This window comes from Oratosquilla oratoria, chromosome 24 (assembly GCF_046742065.1).
Source record: "Oratosquilla oratoria isolate Oo_2021 chromosome 24, ASM4674206v1, whole genome shotgun sequence".
NCBI classification, from domain to species: domain Eukaryota; kingdom Metazoa; phylum Arthropoda; class Malacostraca; order Stomatopoda; family Squillidae; genus Oratosquilla; species Oratosquilla oratoria.
In genome coordinates, this window is record NC_134800.1 from 44,849,851 (window position 1) to 44,869,390 (window position 19,540).

At 41.9% G+C, this 19,540-nt stretch overlaps 1 protein-coding gene across 1 annotated transcript; it reads left to right on the forward strand.

The window, feature by feature from the left end:
- Window positions 1–3,701: 3,701 nt before the first annotated feature.
- On the forward strand, window positions 3,702–17,020 carry wal (electron transfer flavoprotein subunit alpha wal). Its single transcript, XM_076208017.1, has 8 exons — window positions 3,702–3,860; window positions 6,697–6,843; window positions 10,053–10,194; window positions 11,136–11,299; window positions 13,544–13,702; window positions 14,369–14,506; window positions 16,189–16,329; window positions 16,774–17,020. Exons 1-8 carry the CDS (start codon window positions 3,822–3,824, stop codon window positions 16,837–16,839), a joined length of 996 nt encoding a protein of 331 aa, XP_076064132.1. The 5' UTR covers window positions 3,702–3,821; the 3' UTR covers window positions 16,840–17,020.
- The last annotated feature ends 2,520 nt before the right edge of the window (window positions 17,021–19,540 follow it).

Consider the following 19,540-nt stretch of genomic DNA (forward strand, 5'->3'; position numbering starts at 1 on the left):
TTTTGCATTTCTAAATTACTTTAAATTTGAATTCATAAAAAGGGTATAATTAAAACAAAAAAGTCAAGTGTAAATTCTGCACCCACTTCGAAATTAAAAAAAATGGGTAAAGATAATTTAAAAATTCTATATATATGTATATTTTTAAAATTAAAGAAATATTTTTAAACTGAATTTTTAGGGAGGGGGTGGAAAACTTGCACCGTCCCCTAAAAAGGGATAAAATAATTGAAAAAAAAAAATCAGTGCGGCCTCTATGTAGGACGATGAATTGTAAGGTGGCCTTCATGCACAAAAAGGTTCCCCACCCCTGGCATAGACCCTGTCTCACAGTACAGTCTCTGGTTTGATGCAAAGTAATTCCTGCAATACCTCCATGATTCTCTGAAGGCACATAGTGTCAAAATCATTGGGACACCTCAGCATTCAATTTCCATATGGCAAGCATAGATAGAATCTACTAAAAACGGGGAATAGCTCTAGTAAGTGATCCAGGGTAACTGGTGGATGGATTGTTTGGATCTAAGGCCAGAAATTTGAGTGAGTATTTTCGTTTATTTGCATTTTTCTCGAAGATTCTATACGCGAGATCATACGTAGGCATTGTGTGTAAACTCACTCCACTCCTCCGTGACGTCATGAGGACGTATTCGTATGTAAACATAGACTAGGAACCTTAAATTTAGGTGGAGAAAAATCCCCATCCTACAGTTCAGGATTACATTAGAGGAATATTTTCTATGAATTTAGAACACATAAAGGTTGGATCACGAAACGAGGTAACGAAACCTTGAATTGTATTACGAAGTGGTAGTCGGTGTTTTTATCCAAAGATCGAACACGTCCGCAAGCCATGCAGTATTTCACGTGCGGATATGGGTAGTCTAAGAGGGGGTTTACACGGTCTAATGGTTCATCGAACGCGGTTCGACATAACATTTGGTTATCGAACACGAAAAACCCATCCCCTAACATGGGGAGAGGGAGTGTAAACAAACCAAACCAAACTGAAACCTGAATCTATTGAGCGTGGTGATCGAAAAAAAAAAAGAATTGTAATAAACTATAGGAATATAATCGAGTGATTTTGAAAGGGATTGTGGGCAAGAGCTCTATCCAATGATAAAGTGATCTCTTCCAAAGATAAAGTAAATCTTATATAGGATTAGGCTAGGATAGGGAGTAGGTGTAAATATCAAATACGGTGGCTTAATAGTTAGCAAGCGTAATATCCAAACATTTCAGCCAAGTCAATGGGGCCTCCAATTCATTCAATACTTAATCCCTATACAAGTGACCTCTTTTGTTCATAATTGTATCATAAATAATAACCCAATGTAAGGTATTTGGTTCATTTATGACAATTTAAATCAATTGCAGTGTCTACTGTGATAGAGAATATTACATATGATTTATTTTATTTTGATTGCAATTTATTAGATGGATATCATAGATGTTAGGAGTAGTCATCACGACCGGTCCTCACCACCTGATTCACCGATCCTCACCCATTCGCCTCATCTCTTCTCGGCGTCTCACGACCTTATTGACCCCCAAGTAGCCTCATGGGACACGCTCGCATCTGCCCAGCTGCAACGCGACCCGGAGCTTGCTTGAGGCCCAAGGATGGGACAAAGCCTCCTTGAGGGAATTGCTCGTGGGGCCCCGGGATGGCTGGTCAGCCCTGGTCTGCCGCGTGACTACCACACAGAGCCTCCTTCATGAGACATGTGCATCTCACCAGCCTCAGCGATGACTACCTCGGCCAGCACGTGACACACATCACTGGTTCACTGAGGAACGCCTACCCTCTGTCTTCGTGAGTTATCGGTGTCAGAACGTTTTGGCTCCGACTTCCCACGCAGCACACTTGACCTCACGGCAATTAGGAGCATGGGTCATGACCTGCCCATGTATATAAAGAGTAAACGGACGCTGAAGATGCAGAGAGCCTCGGAGAAGCATACACGAGTTCGTTCGCTGCTCCTTACTTTCTCGCCCCCCCCCCTCCACCTTTGATCCCTGCAAGCAGATCACCGGGGACACGACTTGAAACACAGTCGTCACTTCCCGTCCCGTTCTCCCCCCATCACTGGCGCCCAACATTTCATTGCTAACCCAACTTTTCATGGTTAAATAAACTCAACTCTATGCTTCTTGCTTTCTCGCCTTCTTCCCCACCCCTCTCTTTTGATCCCCGCCAGCAGATCGCCGAAGACACGACTTGGAACACAGTCGTCAATTCCCCCGCCGTCTCGTCCCCCCTCCCCCCTGGCGCCTAACATTTCATTATTAACCCAACTTTTCATGGTTAAATAACCCCAACTCTATCTCTAACAGAGTTTGCCTTCAACCAGCCTAACTGGCTGCTCAAACGTGGGCAGACTACCAGCCTAACATTTGACGATCCAACGTGGACATAGACCACCGGCCTAACAAAAGATCAGTAAATCAACTGATTATAAACTTACTATTTTCTTTAATTAACCTATACTGGATTCCGCAAATATAAGTAACACCAAAATGGCCTTAAAAGGGGAGAATGCAATGAAATATTGTTTGATCAGAAATTACCACGAGGTCAAATTATATCTACATTTTGGGGGTTTTGGGTGGTGGCAGCGATTACCACTAAATTAGACTTAATATAATGTTTTCCAAATCACCATTATGGAAATACATTTGACTAATTGTCATCATCAAACGTGGTGCTCTTGATTGAACACGGTTTTATGAAAGCGTACTATACATTTCGCCCATCCATTCATTGATATAATCATAGTAGTCATTCTGGTACTACAAATTTTGGGTGTGAGAGGTGGCACCACAAGGGAAGGAGAAGAACAGACCAACCTAAGTTTGGTCATGGTACAAGAACTGATGGACCACAAGAGATTAGGCTTTAAAACAAGTGAAAATGTGCACTGAAGATGTTTTTTTCTATTCTACGCTGCAATCCATTTATCTGTTTTTCTACCTCCCTTTATTTATTTATTAATTTATCTGTTTTCATCTTGTTTAATTTAATTTAATTCATCTATTAATTTTATTTTTGTGTTTTTTTACAATAGATGAGAAGAGGGATTACTATATAATGATCCAGCTGTCAGGGCATGCTGTGGAAGAGCTGTGCCTTGCTGCATTGCCTTTAATCCGGGTAGTGTGGTGGGAAACAGGGTTGAGATGAGAGGGGTGTTAAATTAATAGGTTTTGGGTGGGTGTAAGTTGGGTGGATACTTTCATTTGGCCACTCCCTTAAAAGGATTTTCTATATGTATGCATATATGATCATATCTTAGTAGAAAGACGTAGAATAGACAAATGATGGGAGTGGAAGGGATGAGAATGATCCTTTCCTACGTCGACTAATCACCTTAATTGGAGAAGAACAACTGAAATAAGGAAAATAAGTTATATGTGATTTGACTAGGCATTATAGATGTTTACAAAAGTCCCTTTTTGTTTATAATATTCTATCACTTTACATTTACATAAAGCATTCAATGTTATGAAATCTGCGCTTACAAAATATGCGCGTATGTGCTGCCTATGTACGATAACTTCAAAAATAGTTTTACATAATATATACGCGAATTTATAGTTATGATATTAAATATTGCATAGAAAGTAAGAAGTTAGATTAAATCATATATCTATATTAAATCAGATAAAGAACTATGCATACTAATAACTTTGTGAATTGATTATTTAACTTTATACAACAGTTCTAGCCGTGCACATTCAATGTACAGTCCCTTCTTTACTGAAGGTACCGTCTAATCAGCTGGTAGAGAACAATAATCCGGAAGAAAGCAAAAGAAATGCTTTCTCTCACCAGGAATGCCCCACGGCTATGGCAGGTGAGTTTTTAAATGCAATAGACGTAAAACATAACATTAATATTTTTCTGTAAATCGGTGAATTTTGTAGTATATTTACGATAATTTGGGCAGCCCCTGGAACTGGGCACTGGCCTGGGTGATTGGCTCGTATATAACATATTAATATTTTTTATAATTTTGTGCCTCAGCTCGTTTATGGACCATACCATCTCATTCCGTTGGTCGTAGGGTATGAAGTTAGTGCGGAAAAAACACTGGCTGTCATCATTCATATTAATATATTGGGCTTGATTCGGGAATTATTTTTTTTTTGTGTAGCAACTAGCATTGTCATTGATGATTGTAATTGTTGGGTTCTAATGAAAATATAATTACCCAGTCATAGATCACAGAAAATTTATATGTTTGCCCAATAGAGCAATGAAGAACCTGATACTGATTAAATACATATTTATTGTCTTTTGATGAATAATTATATTTGGGGTCTGCACCTTAAACTTAATAGGGTTCTGACTTCTGCTTCAGTAACAAATAAAAGCATTTTTCAGTATTTTCTCTATTGTATTTGAAAGATCCACTTTGCCATGAATGGTTAGGTTAGGAGCTATTGGACAACATTAGCGGTGCCGGTTTAGTATGTGGCCTACCTCTTTGAAACTGGTTTAGTATGTGGCCTACCCTATTTGAATGTGTCCTACCTCAGGAAAATTTTGAAACAAACAACAATACTTTGAAAATGTTTTCATTTAATAATTAAAATGCAATTTATTAACAAGTCGTACAAAAATTTCTCGGATACCTGCAAAATGCATAAAAATAAGTCGCCATCAGGTCCCTTTGAATACCGCCAGCAGTATTCATCAAGATGCCCTTGGAAATGATGAAAAGGGACTCCACGCTTTTTCTTCAGAATGTCTATTTTACTTTCCAACCACGATCTTTCAATTTTTTGAGTATGAACGCCAGTAGCTGAATCAACATAGTGGTAAAATTTGAAAAACGTACCTCTGTTAAACAGTGATGACAAAGGAATCACAGACGGAGAACTGTTATTACTTAAAGATTACAAACTATATATACTGCAAAGCTTGGCGCGTTCCTAGGTGCGTCAAATAGGTAGGTCACATACTAAACTGGCACCGTTTCATATTGAATATCTGTGCATGCACGTTACTGGAATTGTTACTGTAGCAATTGTAGGATGTATGCTGATTACTTTGTTTACTTTGTAGAATTTCATCCATTTAAGTACACAGCTGGCATGGACGTCCGCTGTCTCCAGGCAGCTCCACATCTCCTAGGTTCTGCCGTAGTGATTGGAGTTTATTGGTCATGTGGGGCTGGTGTATCCTGAAGTAGGGGCCTGGTCAGGCACCATTTGCAACCACTTGTCCAGTTGCCTTTTAACCACTTCAGTACGAGTCAAATTATCATGTGAAGCATGCATCGGCTGCCATATATACGATGCATCACACAACTTGCATTATAAAATAGAAAGTCATTGTTGTATTACTCGTTCTCTCTTACTCTTAGTAATAATAAACACAGAAAACGAGATCAAACCAGTTCACAGAATCCAGTAGTAACTTGTGTATAATTACAAAAAATATGTAATCAAGACGCCGATGCCAGCATCCTTGTGTACCCACTCACGCCTCATGACACGTACATAGGCGTCGTCATACCGAAGTGGTTAAAGCTCTCTGGTGTAATCCCAGTCAATGTTCTTATCTTTAGTGGGGGCAGACTTGAAGAGGCATGCCCCTGTGTAAGTGAAACTGGTGGACTATGGTCTTCAGCTTAATGGCCATAGCATAGTCAGCCCCGTTGCAGGTGATTGTTGACATGTAGGCCGATATTTGCCACCATTTTTCCAGTGATTTACACACATACTTGATGGTGTACCATTCATGTCATCTCTGGAGAGAGTAGAGCTTAAGTACTTTCAGTCTCTCCCAGTAGTTGAGTCTTCTATTTTGCTTGTGAAGGTCCTCTGTAGTGCCTCCAGTTTGAAGGCTCTACAGGTGCACCCATCAGCTAAGGTACAATAACAGAACTAAGATAAGCGTCCACATGCAAGAAATTCATCTACTGGAAATGATTATGAAGACTTTAATGAAACTACTTGATTAAGGTCACATATTTTTGCATAGTATTTTATGTTGTTCTAGTAGATGTGACCTACTCTCCTATTCCAGTACTTCCATTCTGCCCTGTGCATCAGATGCAACATATTTTGTCAAAAATATTGTCAATCAGTACATGAAAAGGTGTCGTCCCCCATATAAAGAAGTTTCTTGAGAAGTAGATCTCTTAGGAGAAATGAAGAAGAAAGAGGTACTTGAATTTATGAAAGGAAAATATTAACTAGATTGAGTGGGTGTAGGGGCATAGCCCCTGGCATATGGGATAGACTAGCTTTAGTATTGGGTGAGGTTAGGTTGAGCATGCACGAAGACAGGCAGGCAGTAAACCTAAATGCAAACTGAGATGCAAGCAACACAGCACAAGGCAAAGGTGTAACTTCCTATTGTTGAGTTAAAGGTTTGGACTTCTTTCACTTGAAATGCTTCTAGATGCACTACCTGAGTATTTGATATTATTATATATATTTTTTCTAGTATATATATGTATACATATGTGTGTGTGTGTGTGTATGTATGTATATATACCAGTGATCATTCCCCACAAGGGGGCATGGCCATATTAGAGTATGCTTTCACTCCACATGAGAGAAAAATAGAAAAGATTGATCCCAATTTTTTATATCATACATGGGACTTAATGGTAGCAGTCTTATTCCCCTGTTATGGGAGTATTTATTCTATTTTTATTTTATATCTGTCTTTTTCAGGCAGCTGGATGCCGCCTGCAGAGCACACTGGTGGTGGCAGAGCATGACAATGTCACCCTCAATCCAATCACGCTCAACGCTCTGACAGCAGCCAAGCAACTCGGTGGAGAAGTGTCATGTCTTGTTGCAGGAAAAGACTGTGCTGGGGTCAGTCGAGTTGATCAGTGTTGATATAGGCTGATGTTATGAATATGTGAAAATTAGTTGTTTTACATTGTTTTCAGGGTTCAGAGTTCATATGCACCAGTTACCCAGTAAGTTGTGACAACAAACCGCAGGGAAACAGACAACAGGTACCTGTAGGTGGCAATTCTGTGAAACAGACATCAGAGAGAGTTGTCTTCCTGTTGGTTATGAAGCTGGCATTCATTGAACTGGGCCCAGGATAATTTTCATATGTATTTCCTCCACTTTTAAACACAAGGAGAGTGGACAACTTGTCACTGCTACTCTCATTCCACTACTTTCATTTGGTAATAAACATGGCAACCTCCCTTGTAAGGGGAAAATCCCTTGGTATATAGATGGACAAAGAAACAGCCCCGCACAGCTACAATACAGATACCAGTCCAGGGTCTGACCAACTGCACTTAAAACTGGTCCCTCTAAGGCTACTGCAATTATGTTCTTTCTTTCTTTCTTTGTATGTATATACATACATGTATTAAAGGCTTTTCCCCCTTACAAGGGAGGTAGCTTAAAAACAAAGGCATAAAATCCACTCCCACCCATTCCATCCCCACATACTCCACTTCCATCCACCCTATCCCTCCCTCATATCTTGGGTCCTCCTGGATGACTGGTTATCCCTGCATCTTGCCCACTGCCCTGGGTCAGAAGCAATGTCACAAGACACAGCACATCCACAGCAAGGCCACTTCATTAAATCAGCGACCCTCCCTGCCTCTGGCCTCTCGTGCAGAAATTGAGAATATGGGGAGAAATCCTTTCATGGTGCATCAATTCATTTTTCACACATACTCCCTCATTCCCCATCCCCACCTACTCCCTTTCATGTATCACAGCATCATCCATACACAACCATTCTCCATTCACTCCGGTCTTCTGTCTTCTCCTGTCCTTCCTCAGCAGACATTCCCCTCTTTCTCAAGGCTTCTTTGAATGTAATTAAAATTAAAACCACCTCCCACTCAAGAAACAGTTGGAGCAACTCGAGGAAAACAACCATCACCAAAACAGCAATGCAACATCATCAAGAAACAATTCTTCAAAAAAAAAGTTCCAAATCCACTTCTCCAGAAAATTGGAAACTAGAAAAAGAAATATGAGAAATCACAACAGACATGGATGCTAACTCTCCACTGATAAGAATGTAGGTGGTGAGGATCTTCTGCCAGGCACATAGCTATGGCTAAACCGATCACCTTTGCCATGCATATGGACTGCTTGGAGCAGGTAACAGTCACTGCTGGGAATCAAAAAGAGGAATGCAGGATTTGAACCCACAATTAAGTGAACATGAAATGAGCATGCCTCTGATAAAACCACCTCTGCACATAATAAAGATGTAGAAGATGCAATAAAGAAGATGAAAAAATCCAATATGCTCAGATAAGGTGTCAAACACCCACTGAAAAACACCTCAGTCCTAATGCAATAAAAGGCATAACTGATATCTTCAACCACTCCTGGGTGCACAATAGAATTCCAGCTAATTGGAAAAGAATCCACATGATATCTATATTTAAACCAAATCATCATAAAACCTTGTATCATACAGACTAATCTCCAGCTCCATGACCCACATATACTTGTCTCATAAATACTATGTTGCTGTCATCTCCTTATCTAAACACTTCTCTAACATGTCTCCATTATAGCTCTTATTGGACACTCGGTACTTCCCAAGTACTCCATCTATTGGCCCATCTCAAGCAATGAAATCCCCTAGCAACACTACATTTATGTTCCTCTCTCCTATATTTCCTCATTCCTCATTCCTAGCAATTCAAAACAAGCCTCCCTCTTATCTTCACTTTTCTCACTATAAGGACTGTATGCACTCACAAAAACCATTATCTTTCATCCCAGTTCCATCTATTCCACATTATCCTTAGATACTTCCTTCCATTCTACCACATGTTGCATATTTCATCACTTGGTGCATTGAAAAGTGTAATGAGGAATAGACATTTGGGAATGGATGCTAAGAGGAAATTGTATGAAGGAGTGATTGTGCCAACAGCACTGTATGGGGCAGAAACATGGAACATACTCGTACGAGAGGAAGAGAGAAGGAGTTTGAATGTGTTTGAGATGATGTGTCTGAGAAGTATGATAGGAGTTACTAGGCTGGATAAAGTGAGAAATGAGGTGAGGAGGAGAACAGGGGTGGTAAGGGAGTTGGGAGATAGGGTTGATGAAAGAGTATTGGGATGGTTTGGACACATGGAAAGAATGAGTGAAGAAAGACTAGTAAAAGAGGTATGGAAGGCAGATGTGGAGGGAGTGAACATGAGGGGGTAACCTAGGATGAGATGGATGGATGGGGTAAAAGGGACTCTGGGGAAGAGGGGAATGTCTGTTGAGGAAGGATGGGAGAGGACAGAAGACAGGGGTGAATGGAGAATGGTTGTATATGGATGATGATGTGATGCATGAGGTGGGATGGGTGGGGAGATGAGGGGTGAGGTAGTATGTGTGAGAAAAATTTGACACAGCCCAAAGGGATTTCTCCCATCTTCTCCTTTTCTGCCTGAGGGGACGGAGAGGTGGGGGTTGCCGATTTAATGAAGTGGCCTTGCTGTGGATGTGCTGTGTCTTGTGACACTGCCTCTGACCCAGGGTAGTGGACAAGATGCAGGGATGACCCGTCATCCAGGAGGTGCCAAGATAAGAGGGAGGGTGGAGTGGAGTGTATTTGGGATGGAATGGGTGGGAATGGTTACTATGCCTTTTTCTTTTTGGCTACCTCCCTTGTAAGGGGGAAAAATCCATTGGTATATGTATGTATGTACCAGCAATGCCACTCCTTCCCTCCCTCCATCCCTCACCTCCTTGTCATTCCCAACATTCTCTCTATATACCAAGGGCTTTTTCCACCTTATAAGGGGAGTCCATGGCACACATCCACTTCCACCCATCCACCACCCTTGTTTCTCTCTCATCTTAGCTCCACGTGGATGGTCATCCCTGTCTCTTGCCCACTGTTTGGGTGCCTGATGTCCTATATTTGGTAATAAACTGGTAATTGGTGCATATATTTTTAGATTTGTGCATGCTTAATTTATCCGTACACATAAATGGAGTGATCCACAATATATTTTTGATTGGGCTGGTCGTCCATAGGCTGAAATGAGGCGAGAATATAGGGACTAAATAGATCTTCTCCGCAGGTTGTGGGTGAGCTGTCCAAGGCAGCAGGCATCAGCAAGATTCTCGTTGCAGAATCAGAGGCCTTAAATGGATTTTTGCCCGAACGCCTTACGCCAATTGTTTTGGCGACACAGAAACAGTTTAACTTCACACACATTGTCTGTAAGTTAACCTTTGTGTGTATGCATGCATGTGTTCATGTGTGCACATCATGCAGCCACAATGACCCTTGTCTTTGAGACCTGAGCTAGTTTATCCATCAACCACCCTCCTTGCAAGGTAGGAAAGGGACCTTTTGGTATATACACATATATATTGTGATCATAGAAGTATTGGAGTCATAGGTTCAAGGATAATCTTCAATTTTATAGCCAAGAAACAAGAACACTGTTTTAATGCTTTAGATTTCTTCAGAAAAGAAAATCATCTGTCATTAACCAGGAAGAACTCCATAAATGTGGTAAATTTGTCTCACTGTGAAGAGAAACATTTAGGGAAAGGGTGGATAGGAGTGGAGTATGTGGAGATGGAAAGGGTGGGAGTGGTTTCTATGCCTTTGTTTTTTTGGCTACCTACCTGGTAAAGGGGAAAAGCCTTTGGTATATGTATGTATGTGAAGAGAAAGTTTGAGAGTAGATGCACATTACTTTGTTAGGGCATCGTTACTTGCGGCGAAGGTCGAGGGAATGGCAGTTTGAGCCCTGCCACTGGTGAAATTGAACTAAGGGCATGGTTCATTAAATTCTATGCTACAAAGTCCTCTGTAAAGGGCACTATTCTAGTCTACCAATAGGGGGGAGTTTGTGACATTAAACCATATCATCATATTTAGTTGTGTATGTGTCTTGCTGCATTGCTCCTCACTCAGGGTGACAAGTGAGATGCAGGGATGACCCATCATCCATAAGGAGCTAAGATGAGAGGGAGAGAGTGGTGGTGGAAGGAAGTGGAATGGGTGGGGATGAAATGGGTGGAAGTGGAATTTTGCCTTTTGACTTTGGCTACCTCTCTTGTAAGGGGAAAAAAGCCCTTGGTATATGTATGTATATTTTAATTTATTAATTTGATTTATTCTATTCTATTTATATATTTTTTTCTTTCAGCTGGTGCAACTGCCTTTGGTAAGTCACTTCTGCCACGCGTTGCTGCTAAGCTAGATGTGGCACCCATCAGTGACATCATCGAGGTGAAGTCTGCTGACACTTTTGTCCGAACCATTTATGCCGGCAATGCACTGCTGACACTGAAGAGTAAAGACCCCATTAAGGTGTGTTTGTTGATGTTTTGCTGAACTCTAATTTTCTATGTAGAGAACTTCTTGGTTCTATAGTTTACAGTTGTAAGATTAGAATGTCATGAATTTATGTATTTAACTCTCCCCATCATATTTATATCCCGTTCTAATAATATAAAAATGGAGAGAGTGCATGGTTTGAGGTAAAGGTGGGACTGCAAGGGTAATGGAGAGGGGACTGGAGATGGTTAAAGAAAATAAAGAAAAGTGTGAGGTGAGCCAGTTGTTGTTTGCTGACAACATTGTGGTTGTGGCAGGATCAGAGGAGGGATAAAGGGAGTTAGTAATGGAGTTTGGGAAGGTTGCGATAGGAGGAAGTTCAAGATAAATAAAAGCAAGGTGATGAGATGTACAAGGGTAGAGGATGGCAGCGAGTTGGAAGTAGGTCTAAAAGGAGAAAGGCTGGAGGAAGTGGATAGCTCAAGGTATTTGGGGTTGCTTGTGGCAGGAAAGGGAGGAGTGGAGGTAAATTGTAGATTGAGAGAAGTAACTAAATGCCTTGGGGTATTAAAAATGTCATGAGAAATAGGTATTAGGGAATGGATGCAAAAAGGATTGTATGAAGGGGTGGTTGTGCCAATGGCTTTGTACGGGGCAGAGACTTGGAATTTAAGAGAAGCAAAGAGGAAAAGTTTGAATGTATTTGAGATGAAGTGTCTGAGAAGTATGGTAGGGGTTACTAAGTTGGACAGAATGAGAAATGGGGAGTTGAGGAGGAGAGTGGGAGTGGAAAAGGAGATGACATAAGGCTGATGAAAGAGTATTAGGATGGTTTGGACACATGGAAAGAATGAGTTAAGAAAGATTAGTTAACCCCTTCCATACGGTGCCGCACACGTAGGCGTCATGAGGAGCAAGTGGATTCGCGACGCTGCCATATCGGCGTCTTGATTATATTTATTGTAGTCGCCCGTGTTTTTACATTCTCCCAAATGCGCCCTGAATCCCATTCTCTGTGGTTTTCAAAATTCGCGGGTTAAAGAGAGAACGATCGATATAAGCGGCGACTATATTTTATGATGCGAATATTATTTCGTTACGTCATACGGCTGGCATTGGCTGCTGCCCGCGAGATTTAAGTCCCGTACTGAAGTGGTTAAAAAGCTGTGGAAGGCAGAGGTAGAAAGAGTGAATTTGAGGGTGCAATCAGATTAAATGGATGGATGGGGGAGCAAGAGAGGAATGTCTGTTGAGCAAGGAAGGGAGAATGCAGGAGATAGAGATGAGTGGAGAGTGGCCGTGTATAGATGATACTGTAAGGTAAGGAAGTGAGGGGCAGGGGACAGGGGATGCTTTTGTGTGAATGGCATTTTGATGCAGCCCAAGGGGATTTCTCCCATTCTTCTCTTTTCCTGCATGAGGGGATGGAGAGAGTGGTCACTGATTAAGTGGATGACTTGCTGTGGATGCACTTTGTCTTGCTACATTGCCTCTGACCCAGGGCTGTGGGCGGGATACAGGGATGACCCATCATCCATGAGGAGCTAAGATGAGAGGGGGAGGGGGGGGAAAGTGGTGGAGGGAGGTGGAATATGCAGGAGTAAGTACATGTCTTTGACTTGGCTAACTCCCTTAAAAAGGTGACAAAGCTTTTAGTATATAGATAAATAGCATAAGCATAACAATCAATGCAATATTAGGCATACATACCTGCATACATACATATACCAAATGCTTTTTTCCCCCTTACAAAGGAGATAGCCAAAGTCAAAGGCATAAATCCATTCCCACCCATTTTGTCCCCATATACTCCAATCCCATTTCCCACCCCTCCCACCCTTCTTGGCTCCCCCTGGATGATGGGTCATCTCGGCATCTTGCCCACCGCACTGGGTCAGAAGCAATACAGCAAGACTTTGTATCCACATCAAGGCCACTTCATTTAATCAGTGACCCCTCACCCCTTTCTGTCCCCTCATGCAGAAAAACAGAAAACCGGGAGAAATCCCTTCGGACTGCATCAAAATATCATTCATACACACTCTCTAAACCCCCATTCCCCATCCACTCCCTTCCTTGAATCACAGCCTCATCCATACACAACCATTCTCCACTCACCCCTATCATCTGTCCTTTCCCTTCCTTCCTCAACAGACATCTCCCTCTCAAACAGGAAAATGAAAATAATAGTTGAATTTTGTCACTTTCACTTTCTATATCTCAATTTTATCTTGGCTCTGTATGTATTTGCTTAAACTGTATCTTTTTATTTACCAGGTGATCACAGTTCGAGGCACCAGTTTCGAGGCTGCACTGCTGGAGGGTGGGAGTGCAACCACAGAGGCAACAGCTCTCCCTGAACTGCCCACAGAGATGTCTGATTTCATCAAGCAAGAGCTGTCCAAGTCTGACCGGCCCGAACTCACAGCTGCCAAGGTGACAATATATACCGTGTGTCAGCAGAAGTAGGGGACTAGGTTATCCCCTCCCTTCCTTTCTTCTTCTCCTTTTCCTTTTTCTCCTCTTTTCCTTCTTCTCCTCCTCTTCCTTTTTCTCATCCTTTTCATTCTCCTTTTCCTTCTTTTCTTCCTCCTCTTCCTCCTATTCTCCTTCTTCTACTTCTTCTTCATGTCCTTCTACTTCTATTCCTTCTCATCCATCTTCTACTCGTTCTCCTTTTTTTTTTTTTTTCTTCTACCTCCTCCTCCTGCTTGTTCCATATGTTGGCAGAAGTAGGGGACTAAGTTACCCCCCTTGCCTACTCCCCCTCTTTGCCTTCATTTTCTCCTCCTTCTCCTCTCCTCTCTTCATAGGGCAAAAAGGTATTCACTGAGTTTACCATTCCCATTGTAAAAGGAATTAATTACTTTGTTTAACTTCACAAATTCTAATCTGGCTATCACTGGGTTATTTTGTTTGGTTCTGGGGCTGACTTGTGTTTTGTATATTATAAGCTATGGTTTTATTAATCTTTTGCTCATATTGTTTATTATCTTATGTAAAAGATATGTAATCTCATGTCATTTTGATATCATATATAACCTTATGTATCTTATGTAAACTATACAGTATATCTTATGTAAAAAAAATTCTCTATTGCAGACTGTTGTCAGTGGAGGTAGAGGCATGAAGTCAGGAGACAATTTCCAGCTTCTTTACGCACTGGCTGACAAGATGAATGCAGCTGTAGGTGCATCCAGAGCAGCTGTTGATGCTGGATTTGTTCCAAATGATATGCAGGTTTGTACACGAGACTGTATGGGGTGTCCCGACATCACTCGTCAATGAGTCTGTTGTTTGCTTTGTAATTTCGTAAGTGGATGTTGGGGGAAAATTGCCATGTAATGAAGCTATATATTTATATACCAAGGGCTTCTTCCCCCTTATAAGGGAGGTAGCCAAATCAAAGGGACTCCCACTCATTCTGCTTTCATCCATTCCATTCCCACCCTCTACCCTGGTTTCCCTCTCATCTTAGCTTCTCATGGATGTAATGAAACAGTGGGGTAAATCTGTTTTGGTTCATGGGCCTTGCAGATTTACTTTGTCTTATTATATTGCTTCTAACCTGAGCGGTGGATTGGGACATGGATGACCCTATATCCACAAGGAGCCAAGAAAGAAAAGACAACTAAAGGGTGTGGGGGTGGGTGGATGACAGTCACCTTCCTTATAAGGGGATATGACCTTTTTAGTATATGGAACTTCCTCTGTAAAGGGCACCATCCTAGCATCCTGATAGGGAGGAGTTTTGTGACTTTAGACTGAATCATCAATTATCATGTATGTATACATATATATACCAAGTCTTTTTCCCCCTTGGAAGTGAGTATTAAGGGAAAGAGACTAGAGGAAGTGGATAGCTTTAGATACCTGGGTGCAAATGTGGTGGGAAAGGGAGGAGTGGAGGTAGAATGTAGATTGAAAGAAGCAAGTAAATGCCTTGGGGGATTAAAAAGTAATGAGAAATAGAGATTTGAAAATGGATGCTAAAAGGAGACTATGAAGGTTGATGAAAGAGTATTGGAATGGTTTGGACACATGGAAAGAATGAGTGAAGAAAGATTAGTAAAAGAGGTGTGGAAGGCAGAGGTGGAAGGAGTGAACATGAGGGGACAACCAAGGATGAGGTGGATGGATGGATGGAGTAAAAGGGATGTTGGGAAAGGGGTAATTTCTGTTGAGGAAGGAAAGGAGAAGACAGAAGATGAGGGTGAGTGGAGAATGGTTGTGTTTGGATGATGCTGTAATGCATAGAAGGGAGTGGGTGTGGGATGGGGGGTGAGGGAGTAAATGTGAATGATATTTTGAAGCAGCCTGAAGGGATTTCTCCATGTCTTCTCTTTTTCTGCATGAGGGAAATAAAGTGGTCTTGCTGTGGATGTGCTGTGTCTTGGTACATTGTTTCTGACCCAGGGCAGTGGGAGAAATGCAGGGATGATGACCTGTCATCTGGGAGGAGCCAAGATAAGAGGGAGGGCAGGGGATGAATGGGAGTGGAGTATGTGGGGATGGAGTTGGTGGGAGTGGATTTTACATACACACACACACACACATACACATACACACACATACACACACATACACATATACACACACACACACACACACATATGTATATATACACATGTACATACATATATACCAAGGGTTTTTTCTAAGGGTAGCCAAAATGAAAGCCATAAATCCACTCTCACCCATTTCATCCCCACGTACTCCACTCCCATTCACCACCCCTCCCTCCATCTTTTCTTGGCTCCTGGATGATGGGTCATCCCTGCATCTTGCTCACTGTCCTGGGTCAGAAGCAATACAGCAAGACATAGCATATTCACAGCACATTCTCTCTACTTCAAACCCAAGGATAAAATATTTATAGCTTGGATAGCTTTCTAACATAATTTTTCTGTTCTCTAATGCAGGTGGGACAGACTGGGAAGATTGTGGCACCCGAATTGTACATCGCCATTGGTATCAGTGGTGCCATTCAACATCTGGCCGGTATGAAGGACTCAAAGACCATTGTGGCCATCAACAAGGATCCAGAGGCACCCATCTTCCAGGTAAGCAGTGGTGGTCTCTTGCCCTTGAATTGGTGACAGAAGTTGTCTTGTATCTTCAGGATTACTCTTGTACCTGTGAGACATACCAACACAAACCACACAACGGATGGCTCACGCCCATTTAGTCAGGCTACTACACATATAACCACTCCATGATTGTAGTGTGATATTGTCCAAAGAATAGATGCACTGGCAGTGGGTGAGATGCAGGGATGATCTGTCATCCAGGAGGAACCAAAGAAATAGGGAGGGGTGGTGAATGGGAGTGGAACGGGTGGGGATGAAATGGGTGGGAGTGGAATTATGTCTTTTGACATTGGCTACCTCCCTTGTAAGGGGGAAAAAGCCCATGGCATATGTATGTATGTGAAATTGTTTTTAGATGTAAACTTGTATTTGTAAAGTCAACTAGTTCTTACAAAGTGTTCTTGTGTTCTTCCACAGGTTGCTGATCTTGGCCTTGTTGCTGATTTGTTCAAAGCTGTACCTGAGTTGACAGAAAAGTTATAAGGTTTATGGTTCTAAGTAAGTTCACAGTGTGTGCTATTGACATAAATATGTGAGGAGCTCTCAGGGGGCTATTTGTGGGGGATATGATTTTTAACATACTTGTATAGATAATATATTTTCACGTCTTCTTGTATTTTTAAGTCTTTGTTGTAAATGATCAAAATACACTTTTAGACTTTCACGGTCTTGTTATATTCCACTGAAAACGTGGATGAATTCCTTTACGTTGAGTTGATGTTTTTGAGGAACCTGTGTTATGTTGAGGTGGTGGTAGTGTTGAAGGAGAAAATCCAAGAGACATTTAGCTATGGTAGACACTTACCTCAGTCAATCAGTCCGTTGCCTAAAATTTCTTGCAGGAGACCCAAAAGAAATATAATCAACTACCCCCTCCCCCCAGGGGCCACAGACACTGGATTGGTCCATAAATCACTCCAAGTAGATATTTAGTATCTGTATAAAATGAGAATATATTGATAAGGTAAACTGTAGACTGAGAGACGCAAGTAATTGTTGTGGGGGGGGGGGGCGGTTAAAAAGTGTCATGAGAAACGGGCATCTGGGAATGGATGCAAAAAGAAGATTATAAGAAGGGCAGAACCCTTACATGCCTAAGTGCCACCCCAGGGAAAAGTTGTCAGTGATGCCATACCCCATCACCACTTCCACCTCCACCACCCGATACTACCTATTTTAGCTATTGGCCTGCAAAATAATTAAACGGATTTTAAAACTTGTGTTTAATGTCCCAAATGCAGAAAGGATAAGGGAAAATATTTCATATTTTGTCAATTCTAAAAAAAAAAAAAAAAAAAATTGATTACACTACAATATTCAGGGCTTCTTTGACATCTTTTTTATCATTATTTTGTCAGCCTTGTGGGCGCCAAGTCCAGGCTAGAATTGCTACCCCCCCTAAAAGTGATTCCCCCAGTCATATGCTACCCCCTATCCCACTCCCACACCTCATGTGAGGGCCCTGATGACGAGGTGATTGTACTCATGACACTGTATGGGGCGGAAACTTGGAGTTTGAGAGAGGTAGAAAGAAGTTTAAATGTGTTTGAGATGAAGTGTCCAAGAAGTATGGTAGGGCGATTACAAGGTTGGATAGAGTGCAAAACAAGGTGAGGAGGAGAGTGGGGATGGCAGATAGGGTATAAATACATGGAAAAAACGAGTAAAGAAAGATTAGCAAAAGAGGTGTGGAAGGCAGAGATGGATGGAGTGAATTTGAGGGGGCAACCAAGGATGAGATGGATAGATGGAGTGAAAGGGGATGTGATCAAGAGGTGAATGTCTGTTGAACAAGGAAGGGAGAAGGCAGGGGATAGTGGTGAGTGGAGAATGTATAGATGCATGAAGGGATTTCCTCCCTGTCTTCTCTTTTCCGTGTCAAGCAAGGAAAGGAAGGAAGGAGGGGGGGGGATTGGTTGTGTGTGAATAATATTTTGACACAGTCCAAAGGAATTTCTCTATTTTCTCTATTTTCCACTTGAGGGGACAGAGGGGGGGTTGCTATGTAAGTGAAGTGGCGGCCTCACTATGGATGTACTGTGTCTTGCTGCATTGCTTCTGACCCAGGGCAGTGGGTGGGATACAGGGATAACATGTCATCCATGAGGAGCTAAGGTTGAGGGAAATGAGTGGTGGATGGGAGTGGGTGTGTGCCTTGATTTGGCTACCTCCCTTATAAGGGGGAAAAAGCCCTAGGTGTATAGATTGATAGACTGAGAGATGGGCAGTGTAGAGTGAGGTCCCTTGCTCTGTATACTTGGATAGCCTGTGCAAATGGCAAACACTGGATGCTCTTGATAACATATCTAGGTCTATGTGGACATGAGATGATTATGGACTGAGCATGACATGGAAGCAACATGTTGAAATGTAGATTTATTTATTTTTCATTTATTCACTTTTATTTTTTGTCCTGCCATAGATCTCTCTGGGATGAAACTTTGGACTTAAATTCTTAACTTCCCTCCAACTCCCTGCCACCCCTCTTTGTACTTACCATCAACTTACTTTTGACAACATTTACTTTCAGCTTTCTCCTCTCACATAACTCTCCCAAGCTCCACTACTAGTTGTCTTAATCCCCCTTCGGACTCCACCACAAGTGGAGTGTTGTCCATGAATGAATGACTCCCTTTCCACTCCCTTTCCACTTCCATTCTCACCAACTCCAATAGTCTGGAAAACAGCTCTAATAATGCATACATATAGCAAGGGCTTTTTCCCCCTTACAAGGGAGGTAGCCAAAGTCAAGAGGCATAAATCCACTCCCACCCATTCCACTCCCATTCACCACCCCTCCCTCCCTCCCTCCCTCTCATCTTGGCTCCTCCTGGATGTTAGGTTATCTCTGCATCTCTCCCATCGCCCTGGGTCAGAAGCGATGCAGCAAGGCATAGCACATCTACAGCAAAGCCGCTTCATTAAATCGGCGAACCCCCCTCTCCCCCACCCACTCCCTTTCATGCATCACAGTATCATCCATACACAGCCATTCTCCACTTGTATTAAAATAATAAGAAAAAAAGATCTCGTTAATGCCCACCATTTTCATGTAGATGGAAAGATGAATAGCAGAAACGACTAATCTCTTCCTACAGGATTCGAACCCCGGGCTGTGCCATGCGAGGCTAGAATACATTCGCTTAGCCGTGTGTGTGTGTATTTACCTAGTTGTATTATACGG

Coding starts and splice junctions, on each gene's coding strand:
- wal (XM_076208017.1), top strand. CDS start 3,822: ATGCTTTCTCTCACCAGGAATGCCCCACGGCTATGGCAG. Junction 11,300..13,543: donor AGAGTAAAGACCCCATTAAG/GTGTGTTTGTTG, acceptor TTTATTTACCAG/GTGATCACAGTTCGAGGCAC. Junction 16,330..16,773: donor CAGAGGCACCCATCTTCCAG/GTAAGCAGTGGT, acceptor GTTCTTCCACAG/GTTGCTGATCTTGGCCTTGT.